The sequence below is a fragment of the Scylla paramamosain genome, chromosome 22 (assembly GCF_035594125.1).
Source record: "Scylla paramamosain isolate STU-SP2022 chromosome 22, ASM3559412v1, whole genome shotgun sequence".
Taxonomy (NCBI): domain Eukaryota; kingdom Metazoa; phylum Arthropoda; class Malacostraca; order Decapoda; family Portunidae; genus Scylla; species Scylla paramamosain.
Window position 1 is genome coordinate 14,216,203 of NC_087172.1, and position 20,696 is coordinate 14,236,898.

At 42.3% G+C, this 20,696-nt stretch overlaps 2 protein-coding genes across 7 annotated transcripts; one reads left to right on the top strand and one right to left on the bottom strand.

The window, feature by feature from the left end:
• Positions 1 to 531: 531 nt before the first annotated feature.
• On the bottom strand, positions 532 to 12,415 carry LOC135111617 (pseudouridylate synthase 7 homolog). Of its 4 annotated transcripts, XM_064025121.1 has the most exons (17): positions 12,251 to 12,415; positions 10,683 to 11,131; positions 9,594 to 9,688; positions 8,926 to 9,423; positions 8,278 to 8,439; positions 7,691 to 7,811; positions 7,230 to 7,308; positions 6,637 to 6,764; positions 6,353 to 6,506; positions 5,581 to 5,778; positions 4,890 to 5,037; positions 4,432 to 4,574; positions 4,135 to 4,287; positions 3,630 to 3,748; positions 2,529 to 2,683; positions 1,563 to 1,663; positions 532 to 1,146 (listed from the first exon to the last, which is right to left on the bottom strand). In XM_064025121.1, the coding sequence occupies exons 1-17, from the start codon at positions 12,275 to 12,277 to the stop codon at positions 823 to 825; spliced, it is 3,054 nt and encodes a 1,017-aa protein (XP_063881191.1). In that variant the 5' UTR covers positions 12,278 to 12,415; the 3' UTR covers positions 532 to 822. The 4 variants fall into 4 exon arrangements, with proteins under 4 accessions (XP_063881191.1, XP_063881188.1, XP_063881187.1 ...); XM_064025118.1 differs by having other exon boundaries at positions 4,135 to 4,574; positions 8,287 to 8,439; XM_064025117.1 differs by having other exon boundaries at positions 4,135 to 4,574.
• A 390-nt stretch (positions 12,416 to 12,805) lies between these two features.
• On the top strand, positions 12,806 to 18,960 carry LOC135111621 (46 kDa FK506-binding nuclear protein-like). 3 transcript variants are annotated; one of them, XM_064025138.1, is made up of 10 exons: positions 12,806 to 12,953; positions 14,324 to 14,430; positions 14,673 to 14,889; positions 15,267 to 15,389; positions 15,968 to 16,285; positions 16,763 to 17,007; positions 17,251 to 17,287; positions 17,797 to 17,894; positions 18,009 to 18,187; positions 18,537 to 18,960. In XM_064025138.1, the coding sequence occupies exons 1-10, from the start codon at positions 12,944 to 12,946 to the stop codon at positions 18,616 to 18,618; spliced, it is 1,416 nt and encodes a 471-aa protein (XP_063881208.1). In that variant the 5' UTR covers positions 12,806 to 12,943; the 3' UTR covers positions 18,619 to 18,960. The 3 variants fall into 3 exon arrangements, with proteins under 3 accessions (XP_063881208.1, XP_063881211.1, XP_063881210.1); XM_064025141.1 differs by having other exon boundaries at positions 15,998 to 16,285; XM_064025140.1 differs by having other exon boundaries at positions 12,807 to 12,953; positions 15,995 to 16,285.
• The last annotated feature ends 1,736 nt before the right edge of the window (positions 18,961 to 20,696 follow it).

A 20,696-nucleotide genomic window follows, 5' to 3' on the forward strand; every position in this document is an offset into this window, starting at 1 on the left:
ATGCAGTGCTGCAGCCAGCCCCTCCTCTTCCCTGTGCAGGGCAGGAGCTGTAGTTGGTTACTGCTCACAAGAACATGTGCACCATCTCAGCTGAAAGTAGCACCTCTCAAACTCTGTATCCATGGCATGGTATAACCTAAATGCTTCCAGTTTGTTTTATCACAGAGAAAAAAGGATTGGCCGTGACTACACGATAAAATCTATAATGTTTTTAATTAAAATTCCTTTACAGGACATCAATGAAAAACACCTAATTTGTGGCATTAATCACAAAACCTCCCATATTGGGGAAATGAAAATTGTGCTCATACCTGAAGCTTAGGGGTTAATCATCTCAACCAATCTGTACCAGAAATATGCATAATTAGACATTTCCTAAATACAAAACAAGGTAATGTGCAATTATACATTCATACATACCTATGCAAAAATACACAAAGAATGCCCTACGCTAATATTAAATTTTAAAAACTTCTAACATTTTGTTTGACTAATTATGCAACACATTCATTGATGCAATTCTGAATGAAACTGTGTGTGTGTGTGTGTGTGTGTGTGTGTGTGTGTGTGTGTGTGTGTGTGTGTGTGTGTGTGTGTGTGTGTGTGTGTGTGTGTGTGTTACTCCAGCCAGCACATGAGTCTGTTGAGAAACTTAGCTCTATTTTACGGAAGGAATATGTCAACGCTACAAACATAATTCAACTGCATGTATCCAGAATAAAATGTGGAATTAGAAAAACTTCAATACGTAGCCCCTCCAAGGTTCCAGAGCCGAGTGAGACGTAGCCACAGGCAGCCAGCGAAGCCACACGAGGCGGCTGATCAGAACCGCCCCCTCTTCGGATTCCACATGTCCCCACCTCTCCTCGGCCTCTTCTCTCCTCTTCCTCTCCACCCACCTCTTCCTCCACCCCAGCCATAGTCACGTCCTCCCCTGAACCCCCCTCTGTACCCTCCCCTGTCACCACCCCTGCCCCGCCCCTGGTGCCATGGTCCCCCATCGCCATGGCCCCTCCAGGAGCCTCGATAGCCCTGGCCCTGGACTCTCCACACTCCGACATCCTCCCTGCCTCCACCACGCCCCCGCCGGCTGCTGAAGTCCCTGTTCCGTGGAGTGTATTCTACAGTGTTCAGGGTTGCTTGGAACTGTGAAAAAACAGAATACAGTAAGGGTAAAGAATAGGAATCTAATACATACATATATATCCATTTGTGACATATATATACACACACACACAAACAAATGTGTGTACAAATGTGTAGAAGGAAAAAGAAAAGATTGATATCACATATTTTGTGATGCCACAACAATCAACACTAAGAAGACACAGTGAGAAGTTGTGCAAAAAATGAATGAAGAAAGATGTGAGAAAATACAGAGAAATCAGTCAATGGAATGCACTGACTGACAAGGTTGTGTGTGCAAAGAGCATTCATAGCTTCAAAGATAAATATGATAAATTAACTTTAAAAAGGCAGGACACTACTAGCTTGATTCAGTCCTGTAAAAACAGGTAAGGAAAATTAAGTAAGAACACACACAAGGGGACCTGCCTACCAACCTGTGAGGACGTCTCCATCTTGAGCAACTCTCTGAGGGCCACGGTAGCATAGGAGGAGGAAGGCAGTGTCATCTCCACAATGACTCCCTTGTTGGGTCCCTCTGTCGGACAAGGATATACAATCTTTCTTTCCACATTCCACAAGCAAGACTGGCACCATATCATCTCATTGTTGCAGTGCCAAGACCCCCACAAAGTGGTTTCCAGCTGTGTGGACCTCTACTATGATATCAATTTCAGTTATTTTTGATAATTTCACTATAACTTGATTGCATTACTTCATAAATCAAACATTGCTTCTGACCCTATTCTGAAATGCCAGGCCTATCATGGTGACCTCACCACTCTAAGACACATGAACTTGGTAACAATGTCACCAGGCATTGCTCTCACCAGTTCATTACCCAATTTATTTCAGCGTGTTTTAAAATAAGCTATGAACTGACTTAATGTTCTTGGCAAAACATTTACTTACTTACAAGGAATTGGATTAGATTTGTACAAATAGTCAGGAATTTCACAATAAAAGGTTTACATCAGAATACACAGTCAGCATGCTGCACATTTAAAAAGAAACATCAATACTTCAGCCAATCATCATCAGGGCATCTCCAAACAACAGTGTTACCAAATCTGCATGTCCTCAGGTGGTGAAATCCTCAGACTTGGCATGGCAGTATAGCACAATGAGGAGCAGCACCTCACATGACAGCCTGGGGCCGTATTCAGAAATGTTTTATTTTCTCACTGCAGCTGTTTTCAAAGACTACAGAGATGATTAGTCATGTTTTCAAGGGTGTTTCTCCAGTTGATAATGTAGAAATCTTGTTAATCTGTCACTAGAACCATAAAAACACCCTTAAAAAACCTTGTGTCACTTTGACTAGAGCCTTCTGAAAATAGTGGAGATGCAGCCAGAAGTGTTTCAGAATATAAATGGTCCCTGCAATAGCAGTCCCCACTCACCTGTTAAAACATTGTCCTTCACGTCAATGCCCCGCAGCTTGTCGATGTCAGACTGGATGAGTGGCTTGGTGGGATCCCGGTAGTAACAGATGGTGCCAGCCACATTGCTGGGACGCACCAGGAGCCGCCGGTACACCCCACCCACGGCATATGCTCTGCAGTACACCATCACTAGGCATTGTCACAGGGAGCCAGCATCTTCCATTCTCTCCACATGCCCAAACCATCTCAACATACAATGATCTGCCTGTCCAGCCAACTCTCTCAAAACATCAGTTCTTCTTCTTGCCTCCTCATTTCTTAATCTGTCCCCCCGTGTTACTCCATACATACTCCTCAAACACTTTGTTTCCATAACATTCACCCGTCTCTTCTCTGCAGTTCCCATGTTCCACGTTTCAGTTGGCACCATTATTCCCTCATGTAATCCTCTCTTTACACTCATACCCAGTGTCCTATGTTTTAGGATCTTTCTCAGTCCACTAAGTACTTTTACTGCTTCTTTCATGTACACTTCACCTGTTTCAACTCTTCCACCCAATACAGCTGTTGATCCCAAATAGTTGAAACAATCCATCTCTTCTCCATTCAATCTTACATCCATCCTTTCCCCATCTATCTCTCTCTTACTTTACTTTTACTAACATTCACTCTTAGCTTCCTCTTCCCACAAGCACACGCAAACTCCACCACTCTTCAACTTCCTCTCTGAGTCAGGCACCAGAGCTGTATCATCAGCAAATAGTAGGTGACTCAGATCCCACATTCTTTCCTTCCCTACAGATGAAACCTGTCCTCTGACTAACACCTTTATATTTACCCATCCATGTACAAGTTGAACAACCACACACATTACACAAGCCTGACACAAACCAACTAAGAATCAGGGTTGCATAATTTCAATTAGAAATTATAAATAAACTTCATAAATAATTGGGGGAAATAAATCAAGAAATAAGTAATGATGAGAATAAGTTTTGTGATGAATACTAACTAATAGTCAGTTCTGTATTTGCAACAATCATGATCGCCATTTTGTTCTTCATCCCACATATCAAGGGAGCAACTACTACATTAAATAATAACATGAGAGGTGCTCACTTGACTCGATGTTTTAAGGAATCAAATGAGAGTCCATCAGCTTGCAGTAACTCTTCATACCATTCCTTCATTTCGTTTTTTGGGTACTCTACATTGTACCCGGGCAGTGGCAGCAAGACCTGAAATGCCCAAGATGTTACCAAGATGCTGCTTCCACCTGTCATTGGAAACATAGGTATCTGGATTCTCCCAATACTATTCTCTTCACATATTTCATCAACTCCAGGTGTGCCCTTCTTTTTGACCTTTCACCATGCACATCTGACTGCATTATTCTCTTTACTAGTTTACTGTCTTCCTTTCCCTCCACATGCCAAAACCATCTCAACACACACTAATCTGCCCATCCAGCCAACTCACTCAAAACATCCCTTGTTCTTGCCAAGTCGCCACTAAACCACAAGTAAGACAGTGCACTGATGTGTGCTGTGTGTCATTTACCTTCTTTTGCCAGACGTCAGCAAATTAAAACAAGATAAGTACTAGTGGATTCTCCCAAACTCACCTCACAAATATCTGTCTTTTCCGCTTCCTCTTCTGTCAGAAAGTGGAGGTTCGGAGGCTTGGTGGACGCCTCCCCTTCCACGGCCACCTTGTCTTCCTTGGTGCCATTCTCCGCATCAGACTCATTGCCGTCGTTGCTCTCGTCCTCCAATGCCTGTGGGGGGAGAGTCTCGAGCTTGGCCCAATACTTTCTGAGCTCCTCCTCTGACTTACGCTTGCTCTCTCTCACTACCTTCTTGGCCCTTTGCTTGGCCTCCTGGTACCTTCTCCGCCGTTCTTTCTGTTCCTCCTCACTCACCCCCTCTGTCTGCATCTTCAGTGCATATGCCTCCTTCTTCTCCTGCACAGCTCTGGTCACCTCCTCATTCCACCAGTGAGTGCCTACCTTCTCCCCCTCGCCCCCGCTGCCCTGCGAGTCAAATGGTGTCGTCACTGGGAGTTCTGGGGAAGATGAGAGGGGCAGGGAGCCTTTATTCTCTAGTCATTTTTCATGTATTGGAATTTTCTGAGAAAATTAATTACAATGTTGATAATCTACTTGTTTCTTTTTGTAAATGACCAAAGATCTCACAGTTTGAATGATGCAGTGACAAGTGTTACTAGAATGTTTTTTCTAGGTGAGAGAAAATTTCCACTATGAGACAAATGGTAATTCTTTGATCATCATTATATTTCTTTCTCAATGAAGTGCATACTTTGTCATAGCCCATCACCAATATCATCTCAACCCTGAACAACTGAGCACTTCTGCCTGACCTTCCTCCACCGCCGTGTGGTCCTTCACACGCACAATGTCCCCCGGCAGCACCTTCAGCCCATACTTCTGTATACGACGCGAGGCCACAGTGTTCCAAAGGAAGCTCTGGTAGGCGTGGAGGTACAGCAGTCGGGTGTTTCGTGGGATCTGCAGCAGACATTACAACTTGATGAAGATAAAAGCCTGAGGAAGCAATTATGTGCTATGATAACCTTCAGCAGTACATGTGTGAGTTTTAAGGATATGTAAATATTATAAGCCTGAGTCACTATTATAAACACCCAAAGATGATGAAGCAAGTAACTAATGATATTCTATAATGACCAAGTAAAATCTTTCCTGAACATCTGTGCAAGTCCTCTATACCCACTAAACATGTAGGGTAGGGAATATTATACAATAGTTTCCTTTTCTTTTTCCTTCTTTCTGTGGGAGTCATGCTGAACCCAGCTTGGTTCTCCATAGTTTTTCATCCCTTTTCCCTCCTTCAGCAGCTGTATGGGAACCAAGCTTAGTTCAGCATCGTTCTCACATCTCAGTGTGGTAAAGGGCTGTTGTAACAAGGACTGCTACTAGTAGGCCTGATGACTTTGTGCAGTTACCCTTGTGTTATGTTCTTATGACACACATCACCTTCCCACCTTATGCTCCTCCCTCACACACCAAAGACCAGTCCAGTCAGTGCCTCACCCGGCCAAGAGCCCCCACGAGGTCATTGCTATTGAGCTGCACCAGACCCTTGAGCAACTGAGCTTCCACAGAAGACTCCCAACCCTTCGGCAGAGAACGCAGGGCAGCATCTGCATCTCCTGTCTTCTTCCACTTCTTGCGGCAGCGGTTCAGCTCGGGGATGTCATTCTCCCGGGGTAAGAGAATGAGATTGATGGCCTGGTGGGGGAGAACACTGAAGTTAAAAAAAGGCTGATAGAATTTAGAAAAAAGCAAGGATGGACTGACATACAGGTGAATGAGGGAGTGAAAAATTGAGAGATGAAGTAGAAGACAGAGTTAAAAAAGCAACAAGGGAAGGAAATACTTTAGAAAGTGAGGAATGGCAGCAGAAATAGAAGATATAGTAGGGAAAGGAGGGAATTAAAGAAATGAGAGAGGAAAAAGAAATGTGGTAGGGCAAATTAAGGAGGACAGCAAGGATTAAGGGAAGGAGCAAGAGAATAAGGTACGGAAAGATGGAGAAGGGGAAGGGATTGAAGGAAACAGACAAAAAATTAATGTAGTAGGAACAGAATGGAGAAAACAAATGGAAGGAGGGACTGGGAGGGGCATGAGAGAGTGAAGGTTCATCAACATAAATATAAAGCTACCACCTAATGCTTAAGAGAGAGAGAGAGAGAGAGAGAGAGAGAGAGAGAGAGAGAGAGAGAGAGAGAGAGAGAGAGAGAGAGAGAGAGAGAGAGAGAAGAATCATTACAGGAAAGCCATAGCATCAAAAAGTTTCCTCTACCTGCTGCCAGTTGCTCTTGAGAAGCTCCTTGCCGATTGTGTGTGTGGGGATGCTGGTGGTGCCAAACCTCTGTGGGCCATAGTAGTTGATAAAGCCACGCACCTTCAGGGACTCAATGGCTGAGGTGATCAATTCATCAGCCCCCTTCACCTCTCTGACAGATAAAAGGACATAAAATTGTTACTTAATCTGAGGTTCTAGAATTTCTTATGTGAGGTAGTACAGAATGACAAGCACCCAATCAAAGACAGGCAAGTGAATGTGGGCACAGGTGAGCATCCTACCTGAGCACAATTCTGAAGTGGTTGCCCCGCAGCTGGCCGAGCTTCTGAGGGGTTGGTCGGAAGCGGAAGTTCCCTAGCTCGATGCCTCTGTGGAATCTGGTGGCATTCCACAGCTTGTGTGGTGGAACCTGGCCACACATCACACACAAGGTTACCACACTGAGACTACTTGCCTCGGCTGCCCCGTGGCCACAGAGGTTGTGGTGATGGAGACGAAGGGAAGCTCAGGGAAGAGATGCAGAGAAGGTGATGGAAGAAAGGATGAAGTCTGATATAAACACATGGAGGTGAAGGGCAGCGTTAGGGAAAGTGATGGTGAAATGGGGCATGGAAAGGTGATGTCTGACAAAATATTCTTTTGTGGACACCCTCTAGGACAGGAGACAGTTGAGAGGCATTCTATCATAATATACTAACAATGTAATACAGTTTACCCATCATGCACTCTAGCTACAAAAACAATTGATAAATAAACTGAAGACAATTAACTATCTCAAGACAAATAATTTACACTACATATACAAATCCCAATTTCTTGCTATTCAAACACACAGGAAAATGTGAAGGGCCACACAACCAGAGGAAGGACTCACTCGGCTCACAGACACCAGCTGGCTTGTCTTCGCTCGCTTGTCCTTGGTCCCTGCGTAGCCAAAGTTATTGGGCTTCACTCTGTGAAACAACATTTGCATCAGCCTCATCCATTAACAGGTGCATTACTGGAGTCTGCAAAATTTTACTATATGCTTTATCTACACTCAAATTTCATTATTCAACAAATCCCTTAAGGCTCCTCCACACCAAGAACTGAAAAATCCACACTGGCATGCATAGTCACACAAGCACTTACATAATACTATTACATATCAACAAACAACAAATTAACATTGCATGTGAAACAATTTGTGGAAAAAGTAAAGAAAGTAACAAAATCAGAGAAATAACTAATTGGGAAAGAAAAACCCCTCAACTCAATGCGTAGATGTAGAGATCCCAGGTTCTGTGCCTACACAGCCACCAGGCAGTGGCAGGTGTACCACTGCACTGCACTCACCTGATCTTCCAGGCAATGTGGTTGATGGCCTCCATGGTGTCCACATTCTCCTTGTAGAGTACAAAGGTGGTGTACATCTGAGCCTTGGGCCACAGACTCTTGTCTCGCCGTATTGCACTTGCTGTGGTGGAGTCATCATCATTACCATCATTGAAGGACGTGAACCCTACTTCACTTCTGGCTACGGCTCATTCCACCAGCCATTCAGTTGAGAATAGGGTGCTGGACACATTTTACAGATATTCACAGAGTAGTTACACAATAGTTATCTCCAAAAAGGTACTTAGAATGTATGTTTGTGTTTTCTATAGGCTGTGAAGGAAAACTAAAGAGAGTAAGGGTAGAGGGCTGGGAATCCCCTACTGAGGAACCACTTCGTCACTCCCTCAATAGAACAAAGGGCTATTCGTTTCTTTATTTGGTGATTCTATTTCTTTTCGAAACACACCACACATGCAAGAGAAGTTATGTACTAAATAAAATGGAGCAAAAATTCTGTGACACCCTTCTTTCTCTTTGTCTTCTGAACACACACATGCAAGAAAAGTTATGTAGTACTAAACAAAACAGAGCAAATTGTACTGTACCTGACTCACCTTTCTTTCTGCGCACCACGATGTAGCGGCTCCCGTCCGGCAGCTCCCGGTACACACTGTCCACCGTGCGGTACTTGGCCTTCACTGCTCGGTGGATAGCAGTGCGGCCTTCTTTGTCTATCTTGTCCACATTGATCAGCACCTCGTGAGCACCTGATGGAAAGATGGTGCTTTTACTAACCTTGCACTTTCTGATATCCAAATAACAATAATAATAAAATATGATAGTTGAGACCAGATATTCATGTTATTCAACAGCACAGATGTGGACAAGGTTCTTAGGGTTAATGATTACAATATGACAAATAATGAGCTCAGGTATGATGCAGATTTAAAAAAAAAGATGGAAAGATATACGTAAGCTTAAACCATAGGACTGGAAGATGAGTGGAGTAGATTCAATTACATTGATGTAGAGTTATTTGGATAGGTTTAAGAGAATATTAGACATTTTATTGATAGAAATAACGCATGATCATATGTATCTACTACATAATGACTGCCATGTGTAGACTCACTGGCTTCTCATACATAAGTTCCCTTATGTTCCACAGTAATGACTAGGGTCCCTTTTATTGTAGAGTAATGAGCAGTGAGGATCAACAGAGTGAATTATCAGCAATGGTTTGGGAGACTCACGAGGTTTGGGGGAAGTCTTGGGTTTGACGCTTTCTCCATTTTCTCTCTCCGTCCTCTCCTTCTGGTCACTGTCCTTGGCTTGTGCTTCAGACTCCTCACTCTTTTCCTTCATGCCTGCCTCTTCATCTTCATCCTGCATGTGCTCCTCCTCCTCCTCCTCATTCTCATGATCCTCTTCGTCATCATCATCCTCATGTTCCTCCATTTTCTCTTTCTCCTCATATTCTTTCTCTCCTTCCTCCTCCATGGATGTGTATTCCTTTTCCTTCTCACTCTCGTCTTTCATGGATGTGTCTTGGTCCTCCAATACTTTCTCTGTGTCTGTGTCTAGGCTTTCATCTGCCTTCCCTGCCTCTTCATCAGCTCCCCCCACTGCCTCAGATCCCAGGGATGGTGGGGGCACTCTGGACAGCCTGAGTGGCTCCCTCACACCCGCCAGTTTGTTCAGCTCTTTAATCTTTTCTGGGGTAAGCTCTGGAGGAAGATCAACAGGCTCACCTGGGAAAAGAAATTAATTTTGTAAAGTGGGGCAGCAGCAGGTTGAATTAGATCTCATTCATCCTTGACTGCCCCTGAGGCCAAACCTGTACTCTAGTGTAGCAGTTATTGTGCTCATCTCACTAATGAAAGGAGATATGCAAAAAGTCTGTCAGTATCTCAAGACTTACATGGAATTTCCTCTGGCTCGTGAGGAACCATCTGCTCGGTGATGCAGACAATCTCACCACCACTGTTCACTTCATTTACAATGAAGTCACAATACCTGTTGAACACATATATATGGTGATATGGTAAACAAAACAATGACATCTTTTATAAGACCCACACTGGAATATGCAGCAGTGGTGTAAAATCTATATTTAAGGAAACTAAACTAGAAAATACAAAGAGCAGCTATAAAATGGGTACCAAGCCTTCAGAGTTAAAGCTGAGGGAAGATTAGAGTTGCAATTACTGAAGTTGGAAGAAGAAAGAAAATATATGATTATGGTTTACAAAAGTTTAATAAAATAAAAAGCTTGAGATACCAGAGAAACCAAACCAAGCAAAGAAGAAATAGGTAAATATGTGCAGAAATACAGTTTTCCAAATACAGCAACAGGACAAAGGAATGCTTTATCAAAGGAAGGCACATGTGGTGCAAACAATTTACAAAAATTTAAAAAGAAACACACCCAATGGGTATTAAAAGGCATTAAGAGCATGATACCAGGCATCAGCATTTGGGAACAATGTATACAGAGTTTCTTACTATTTTCTGAGTTAAGATTCTATGAAATTATAGCAAGTAACTTTGAAAAATGTAGAAATATTCCAGAAAGAGACATTTACATTTCATTTGAACACTATGATGTTTAAATGACACCAGAAAACAACAGCAGCCCTTCTCCTCTTTGCATTCTGCCTGGTAACACAGACACTTTGTGAGATTCTGTCACATGACTGAACTCTCAGGATTATACAATGACGTCTCTAGCAGCTAGGGAGGTAAGGGTGGAGGTGGGGTTGTTGGCAAGTCCCAAGATAATACATTTTGCCAAGAAGCATGCCATGAAAGACTTATACATGCTGTGTGTGTGTGTGTGTGTGTGTGTGTGTGTGTGTGTGTGTGTGTGTGTGTGTGTGTGTGTGTGTGTGTGTGTGTGTGTGTGTGTGTGTTGATGCATTTTACAAGTATATTTTTTTTCTTGTGTGTGTATTGATGAAGAAGCAAGCACTGACTGGAGTCTGCCATTATACTTGGACCAACCTCTCACCTCTGCTTGATGATGCCAAAGAAGCCGGCATGATCACCAGCATACTCTGTGATGCCCACGTTCTTCTCAACAGATTTCCTGGGTTCTGGCTTTGCATCTTTCTTGGTTGTTCCCTCCACTTCTTCTCCTTTTCCTTCACCATCACCTTTCTCTTCATCCACCTCCTTCTTGAGCGTCTGTGTTGAGGAACCTGGGTTGTCTGTGTTCTCTGAGGACGCCTCATCTTCACCTTCTGCCTTCTCACTGGGTTCACTAGCCTCACCTTCTGCCTTCACACTGGGTTCACAAGCCTTGCCTTCTGCCTTCACACTGGGTGCAGTAGCCTTGCCTTCTGTCTTCACACAGGCTGCAGTACCTCCTACCACATCATCCTGTGTTACTACCTCTGTTCCTGCCTCTGCCGCTTCTGTTCCCTGTGACACTGAATCCACTGCTTCCACTCCTTCCATCTTTGCAAAGAATAAAAAAGTAAATTATTACATATTTATTTTATCTTGAAGTCTGTCATGTACAGGTATGTACAATTCACAAACTTAATGAAATGAACATGACATTTAGAATATTTTATTTGATTTCAGTTCATGTCAGTCATACAACCTTGTTATGTATAAGGTTTTATTACTGGTGACCTGACCTACATAGCTTACCTCCACTGTGTCAAGTGTTTTCTTTCAGTCTTAAGTCGTCTGGTGTGCTGACAATTTAGTTTTGGGAGATTGTCACCAGTACAGACAACAAATGGAGCTGACAGCAAGTGTGAGTTGAATCCACTAGTTTGGCACTGTTCAAGTCAAAGTTCCATTCTTATTTGGGGTGATGAAATTTATAGCTTTTAACTACACACTATTTTCATTCCTTACTGTCTTTCTTTCCCATTTTCTTCAAGACTTGACTGCAACTGACATTTACCAGACCCCATGACAGATCTCAATGGAAGATACATTAAACCAGTCTCTATTGCAGTGACATTACACTGCCGCACTGCTTGCTACACTGACTACTATCTGACTTAGACAGTTCTGAGTTCTGAGTTCCCTCTCCTTGCCCAGTCTTGACTACACATTGGTTGGAGAGACCCCGCCAAGTAAGAGAACATGGTGAGAGAGGTTTAAAAAGTTATACAAGATGCATGACTTAACTGTGCTGTGCTATTAATTGTTTTGGCCACAGGGGAGTGTATATGTGCAGAAGGCAGAGGACACACCTGCCTCATTGCAACAGGCTAGGTGCCTCCTCTGTATGTAACTACGGCAGAACAGAGAACACTGCGGCAGCTCTGGTGCGATAGGCTAAGGCTGGTCGGGTTTAATGAAGACAATTCATCACACACCTTGGTCAACACGCGCACACACTCCTGTCTGCAACACGCACACCACACACCACGTCAGGCCACACCTCCTCACTGTAGTGTTGCTGCTTCGAGTTTCGAGTTCGAAGTCTTAAATTTCTGTAAGCGTTGTGGTTGGGTTGCGTGGAATAAAAGTCAGTCAGGAGTAAGGGCACTGGCACCTTACCGTAGCCACGGCTTTCCCTCACCCAGCCACTCCAGACCACGACACTACACTCACCTTGTCCGTGTCACTGCTGGACGGCATGGGGCAAGGTGTTGAAAGTGCTGGTGGTGTTAATAAGCAGCCAGCGGGCTGAGCAGACACACGCCTCACGCCGCCTGCCTGGCCTGCTGCTGCCCGCCTGCTGCCTCAGCCTGCCGCCGCTACACACAACAACCTGTCCCCACCCTCGCACCGCCCCTGGCTTCGCCCTCGTCAACCACTCATTTCACCCTTACTGCTGCCTACATACCATTATAGTTTACAGCCACGCTTCTAGTACGCTACTTAAACAGTATAGTTATTTGTTATCGTGAGATTTTACGTGTTTATGAAGGCGTTTTGTGGTGCTTCACTACATGCAGGTATTCGAAGTTTAATGTTTTAGTTAAGGACGATTATTTAGATCTAAGTATTAAATTATGAATATTCGAAGAGATAAATAGCTGAAAAAAGATGATACGTTTTATAGACAGGAATTATTACAAATATCCCAAGTTACAGTACCTCACTGCGCACTGAACACGTGAAAAAAAATGCACATGTGGCAGATATTGTTACAAAATAGCAAACAGGATTAAAAGACAAGCACATGGAGATAAAAATTTAGTTGTAATGCAATATATGAGGGCAAGGTAATGAGGAACCAGGGCGGGGCGAGGGCGGTAAACACGAGCTGTTCCTCTCAGCTGATCCACGTGCACCGCCACCATGTTCTGGAGTGAGTACACAAATAATACCGCTTCCTGCTCCCAATACCCCTACATCTAACGTAGTAATTAATTCAGCTTGTCTTGTGCGTGTTGGGTAAGCGTGTGGTGCAAAGTTGATTAGGTTAAATATGAAGCAAATGCAAATAGAGGGTTTCGTGTGTTGAGACCCGAGGTACGCTTGCCTGCCACCTGTCTCGGAGGTTTATTGTTCCTGCACCTAGTGTTATTTATGTGTCATTATGTGTTGCGGATGGCTTTATTAGAGTGTTAGTGTTGTGGGGAGTATAGCAATATGGGTGTTGGTAGGTATGTTGGGGTGTATGCACCCCAACATACCTACCAACCTAGGCTTACCAACCTGGTTGGCTTCCCCATTACTCAGGCCAGTCAACTAAGTAGAAGAAATTGCATGTGAAATATCAAGGTATCTTAGATATGCAGCTGTGGCAGTCCATTGTAAGTAGTGTTAGGTAAGAGAGTAAAATTGCAGTTTAACACAATGCATCCTTTATTCTTTTCTCAATCCCCAACAAACCTCGTGGGAAATCGGGGTTTTTAGGCTGAGGGAAGCCAAATTAAGCTAAATTTGAACATTAATGAAAAGTATAGGGATGATATACCTTATTTTGAAAGCTTGAAATTCTAGCCCAACCTAACCTACTTGGAGGGCTTTGTCCCCCCAGGATCCCCCCTTAAGGACACTACTGTAACATTATTAAGCCTAACTGGGGGGCTTTGCCCCTCCTGGACCCCCCCCACCCTTAAGGACATAAACCTAACATAACTGCCCCCTCCCCTCCCCTCATTATCACAGGTAATCCATTTGTGGATTAATCCTGAACACAGACTCTCGCTAGTCTAGTTAAATTATACACAACTTGAATAGGAGATTGGTAAGGAAGTGGGAAGTTTTTTGGGTAACTAATGATGAAATCGCAGTACATTAGCATATAATTTTCCTTGTTTCATTCTGAGTTTGAGTATGATTTTGTTTGGAGCAGCATTGAAAGTTTATTGAAAGGTGCAGTCAGTTCTCAGTCAGAGGTATCCGCAGCCAAGTTCAGTCTTGTGTCATGACTATCACAATAAGTTTTTTTCATCGTGCTACAAGTCAGCCCATATGCATAAAGTTGTTGAAGTACCTTCTACAATAAAAGGACTTTTGTATAAAGAAATATTTATATGCAAGGAATCTCTGTATGGCAACTTAGCATTTAATGACTAATACTGAATTGGCATAAAGTCATCCTAAAATTAATTAATCTATGTTGTTATTCTTGTAGTAAATTTTCTCCCATTTAAACTAAATGACTGTATATACATATTTGTTCTTGCTTGTTGCAGTCTCTCATATAATGTGGTCTGGTGCATGTCACAGGTTTGCTGCTTGAGCCTGGCAAGCGTTACACTAAGGTGGTGGACAGCCCCTTCCACATCTCAGCTGCTGTCCTTGACACCTCCACCCAGGACCATGGCATTGTTAGGGTGAGTTTTGCATGTCCTATTAAAAAAAATATGTATATATGCTTTTAGTAACAAGATTATTATATTTGTTTCAGAAGCATGTCTGTACTCCAGACGTTATATTGATCCCGAAAAGGTGGGACGCAGGGTCATGAGGTGACTCATGTGGTGTCAGAGCTTTAATTCTTCTCATAATAAAGTCTGCCAGCTCGCCATGCACCTGAATCCTGCCAGACACATTGCTGACCTTGTGTTTCCCACAGGTTATTGTGGACATAGGGGACACGGAGGCACTCATTGCCAACCTGAGCTACAAGCACGGCATTCTCCAGTTCCCTCTCGACCTCCAGTTTGATTCTGGGAGTCGCATTTCTTTCTACACCACGGGAGCCAAGAGCAACGTGCACCTGTCTGGCTATGTGACGTACGACGAGGAGCTCTTCTCGGAGGATGACGACGAAGGGAGTAGTGATGAGGAAGGCGAGTCCCTTTTTTTTAACACACTTTTAAATGTCGTGAAGGAGTCTTCTGTATGAAAGGGTGGATTAATATTAGTGTAGTTTATAACAGTAGTTTGGTATATTAAATGCTTTCAAGATGAATAATCCTTATTTTTTATTTTTCTTCTCATAAATTTTGTGTACTTAAAGTTCTTTAAGTTAATATTTTCAGTTGAACAAGCCTGTTCTGTCTCCTCTTGATTACTTAGCCATTTCAGGTAAATGTATCATTATATCAAAAAGCACTCAGCATAAATCTTTTGTAAACAACATCATTTTCAATTTGTTTTTGTTCTTGCATTTTGCATTGTTTACAATTTTGTGGTCCCACAAGTTGAATATTGTACATTTTTCCAGAAGTGCCAACATTAATTAATGTGTCTACCAAGAGGAAGCCAGAAGAGAGCTCCTCGCCAGGCAACAAAAAGGCAAAACTGCAGAAAATCACTCCAGTGACTCCTAACAAGGATGTTGTACCAGGCATGTGACTTGAAGGAGCAGTGTGCTTTGTCTTGAATCATTTTAAATGTATTTTGGATTTCTCTCTCTCTCTCTCTCTCTCTCTCTCTTAGAGCACTCATAGAGGCACTGAGAAATTGATCTGAAAGTAGGATAAATCTTCAGCCATATGAGACTTTTACTGAGGTACCAAAACCCCATCCTTGACAGAAGGGCAGCACCTTAGACTTCACCACCATGGCAATCTTCACCACATCTAATTAAGACAATCTTTATTCCTGCAGTATACCTTGGGCACTGACACATCCTCAACCTCCATGTGTACTGTGCCTCACTACTGTATTTACATATATGTAGCCTCTTGCTCTTTCAATTTACTTCCCTCATGCATTGGTCTTCATGTTAGGCTGTATTTTCCTCAGGATGTACAATGAGAGTTGTATTATCTGCATTCTTGAAAATAATGCAAGTATCTCTATGGTTAGAAATATAGAATCATGTCTCAGTGTGTTTATTCTTACATTAGTTATTGATAATTGCACTTATAGTCTGTTGATATTGGTATGTTGTGCAATTTCATGGAATTGTTGGTGATGCAGAGACTCTGATCAACCACGTCTTTATAGTAGCGGGCAAGGTGAGCATCACTAAACCCGAGAAGAAGGCCAATGCTACAGTGACGGTGAAGAAACCAGAAACAGTGGCCTTGGATGACAAGGATGAGGATGGGCTAGACGACAGTGAGGAAGAGGAGGATGAGCTAGAGGAGGAAGACATAGATGATGATGATGATGATGATGAGGAGGAGGAGGATGAAGATGAGGAAGATGAGATGGAGGAGGAAGAGAGTGATGAAGAGGAGGAAGAAATAACGATGATAAATGAACAAAAGAAGACAAAGAAGGCAAACAATATGGGTGAGTAGCTGCATTTATAAGTGCAGCTGGCATGCAACACAACCCTGTCCTACACGTTAATAAAGTAAGCAATGTGAGACGTGAGGCATCATAATATCTTGCTGTATCCTTTGCCCACACATGACTCAATCTCATGTACTATCTCATTTGAAGTATTTGAGAGAGGTCTGCATCATCTAGGCCAGTTTTGATGTAGGGATTTTCTGAAACATTGCAAAGTTTTCCTGAACAAAGCCACCTGAGGCAGGCAGATGTATTGTGTAGGTGCCTTTTTGTAAAGTAAGATGGAATCGGATATCATTGTATTGATTGAACCATCAGCAGTTTGTCCAACCATTTAGTTTGTCAGACTGTTGCTTGTTGGTTGGTAAGTAGGCATTAATATTCCTAACATCAGGATTATTAACTCATTCATAGGTTAAATACTTCCTTTTTCATTGAATATACATGTAAAGATCTCTTGGAATCCATTTTCAGCTTCCAAAAAAGACGCATTCCCAACAAAAGAACCAGTTGCTGTTTTCAAGGCAGAGAAGACTCCCAAAGGTGCCAAGACTCCAGGTAGTGAGGGTGCCAAAACACCCAAAGCACCAAAGACCCCCAAGGATGCTAAAACACCCACGACTCCCAAGACTCCTGGTGGTGAGGGTGGGGCACCAAACAAAGCCAAGAAGACTCCCAATAAACCTCAGGGAGCCAATGCAACAGCGACACAGAATGGGGTGAGCACCTCGTGTTAACTGTCGTGTGCTGTTTGTTTGCTTTTAACAACTTAGTTCTTGGTGGATTTCCCATTTGTGTTTGGTTTGTTGTTAAAAAAAAAAATCCCAGAAGTGAAGTACATTCATCAAGGTATATATTAATGAAGAATAATCATATTCACCAAGCTATGTATCAATGAAGGATAATCCTATTCAAGATCTTAATGAAGAATAGTGGAATTACAGCCTTATTTTCTATTTTAGAAAACTCCAAAATCAGAGATCCCAGCCAAGGAGCCAAGTAAGTGTTACTGTTTTACTTTATTCACTAGTATTATAGCACCATGCAAAGTCAACTCAGTAACTGAAGTTAAAATCCTAAGTGTTACACAGAAACATTCCATAAGATGCTGTGTATTCCCCAGTGCTGTGATCTTTGTAATTCATGACTTATCTAGTCCAAATCCAGTAGAAAATTGCACAAAATTCTCTTATGAAGATGACGAGGATTTAATCACAGCACAATACCATGTATAAAACCGCCTGCAGAAACTTGCAGAACTGCCAAACCAAACTAGAACTATGGTTTGCACAAAACACTGATGAAATAGTTTCTAGAATAATTTACTGGACCTTTTGCTCCCACAAGCACTGTGGGCTGGTGGAAGATATCACTTGTCATGTTTTAATGCAGGCTAAAGGGCAGAGAGTTAAGAAAGTACATGGTAGTAAAAACTTATTAAACTTTTGTTATATTGAACTTTTCTTATTTCCAAGGTGGTTTATTACATGCCAACTTTTCCTCTTTAGGCAAGTCACCTCAGACGCCCAAGACGGTGAAGCCGGGCGGAGTGGTGTGTGAAGATCTGGTGGTGGGCAAAGGACCCGAGGCAAAGAGTGGCAAGATGGTAAGTTGTCAGCTTTAATGCCAAAAAATAAACATTACTTCTTTTGTGTACATCTTTATGTCCTTTTGTGAATAAGCAAGTGTTTGTCTCCCTTTAACACCGCCTTTACTTCAGGTGTCCGTTTACTACGTGGGCCGTTTGATGAACAACAAGAAGATTTTTGATAAGTGTGACACTGGCAAAGGGTTCAAGTTCCGCCTTGGGAGTGGTGAGGTCATCAAGGGCTGGGACATTGGAGTCGGTGGCATGAGGATTGGTGGCAAGAGAAAAATTACTTGTCCTCCCCACATGGCGTAAGTTGCTTTGTATGGTGGAATTATTTTGTTATTTTTTTTAATGCCTTTTGTGTAAGTTGATATTTGTTTGCGCGCGCACACACACACACACACACACACACACACACACACACACACACAAAACTAGAATTATAGATGCACATAGTATAAATATACAAATATGCAGTGAAAAGAATATTTTTATTACAGTGAACATTTCTTAAAATGTTACAATGTTATTTTGGCATTCATTCAGAAAGAAAAGTTACAGCTAAGAAGTCTTACTTAAGAAAGAAAAATTCTTTTGATTAATTTACAAACATGTATTTTGTTGAAAATATGTCAAGTTTCTATTTTGTCCCAACAGTTATGGCAAGAAGGGGGCTCCTCCGGCCATCCCTGGGAACGCAACACTCTCCTTTCTTGTAGAACTGAAGGGAATCAGCTAAGGATATTATTTTGTATTTCATCATTTCTGATAAGAATCTACAAGTAGCTTGTCTTTGTTTTAATATAAATTAAGCAAAATCACGCGGAAAGTTGTACATTACATGAAGGTTACGCCAAAGTCAGATACGTTAGTACAAGTGTCTTGTGTGAGAGTGGCATTGAAGGTTTGAACTTCCCTGGATAAGAGTGAATCTGTGCAAGAAAGTGTGTGGGACCATTGATGGATGTTATGGTTCAAAGTTTTATCGTTACAAATGAGTGTCTTGGTGAATACAGGTTATGTGAAGTATCGTGTTTTTCTGAGCATGTAAGGAAGTTGTTTATAATAAAATGAAGTAATATATTTTTTATACTTATCCCATATAACTCACTTATAATTGATACTTGGAAGAATTTAAAAAGTAGCTCTACCTACAACAGTTACACTATGCTTGACATAAGTTTCACCTTCATGTCCAAGTAGAACCAATGACTACAACACTAACTAGTATGTATGACTCCTGCAACACCTTACCATGGATGGCTAAGAAGCTGGCCAGAACTTACTTGCATGTACCCGACTCAACACGTTAGCTGTAATTTCTCCCAAAGCTTGTCTTACCTGTTTTAAAGACTTCCACCTAATAAATCAAAGCTGAGGAATTCATGTAAGTGAAGTGCTCAACTATGTGCAGGCTCCTGTGACTCATTTCCTCTGCAGAGATGGTGCAAGTCCTGCACACACACACACACACCATGCTCACACACACACACACACACTCACACACACATTCCTCCCCTGAACATCCAACCTCTTGAGCTGAGCATCGATGTATATTTGTTGCTGGGTGAAGAGTGATGCAGCATGAATGGATTATCTTGATCCACTTTTGCAAGATAACTATACACACCATCACAGAGGACAACTGCACAGTCCTGGACCAACTTTTTGTGGTGTTTCATTTTGCACATCCTGCTTCCCTGCGAGCTCAGTAGTGAGTGGCCAGCTCTGTCACCCTTAAGATAACAGGCACACTTTAGCACCTGCCTCTGTAATGCCATGGTGAGCAGCTGAGGCACACAACTCTCAAGGAGAGAAATACTTAGTTGCCTGACAATGCAATGAGAAATTAATCTGTGCTCTCAAGGTCCAAGTAATATTAAACTACAAGTATTATGTCCTTGCTGGTGTCATTACATCATTTCACCCTAGTGCACAGCAAATGCAAATCCTACATACAGGAAAATGCCAAGGCCTAAGCTAACCTGTGAAGCAAACTGATGGAGATGAAGGTAGACTAACAAAATTTCATAGATGCACTTAACATTGGGGTATATTGGGCCTCTTCAACTTCCCTTCTTTGTTTTATCAAAATATATGCTATTGCATTTAAGAAAAGATGCATTAACACATGAAGCAGACCTAAATCCACTCCCCTGCATTTTTCTCTTTGTCACTGCATTACATATTAGTACTTGTACGAGTATATGCAGACTGAGTTGTTTCAAAGAAAGTTAAAATACTCTTGTAATACTGTCCTATTCACTGATAAGTGGGAATCAAAAGATCCTGAGGCCTCAGCTAGAATGAATAATTGGAAAGAACCTGTAGAGTTACTGAGAAGATATCAGACCAGCTATTATTGTCCATATCACCCTCATTGCACCACAGCCAGACTAGCGCTGCTGTACCCAAGTGAACACATCAAGCATCTGTGACAAACATGCTAACCTTTTTTTACTTACATTCTCCACCTTGACCAGGACTACTTGTACTGACACTGGTTTTCTTGTCACTTACTTTTTTTTTTCCTTTTACTACTAACCTGTTAAGTATATCACCAACACTTATTCTCTTATCCAACAATATTTCTAGCCTGGCATCACATTCAGCAGCTGGGTTGGAAAAATGCTACCACCATACTTGCTGCATGTTGTAAAAGGCAACTGAAAAGATAGAAAAAAGGGAATGGAAACTATGCCACTTTGTCAACCTCTCAAGGAGTATCTCAGCCTGGTATGAAGTTATTTAAACTTTTCTCAGCACCTTGCCTTGTTCACTCCTCAGGGTGTGCCTTGAATCCCATCTGCTATCTTG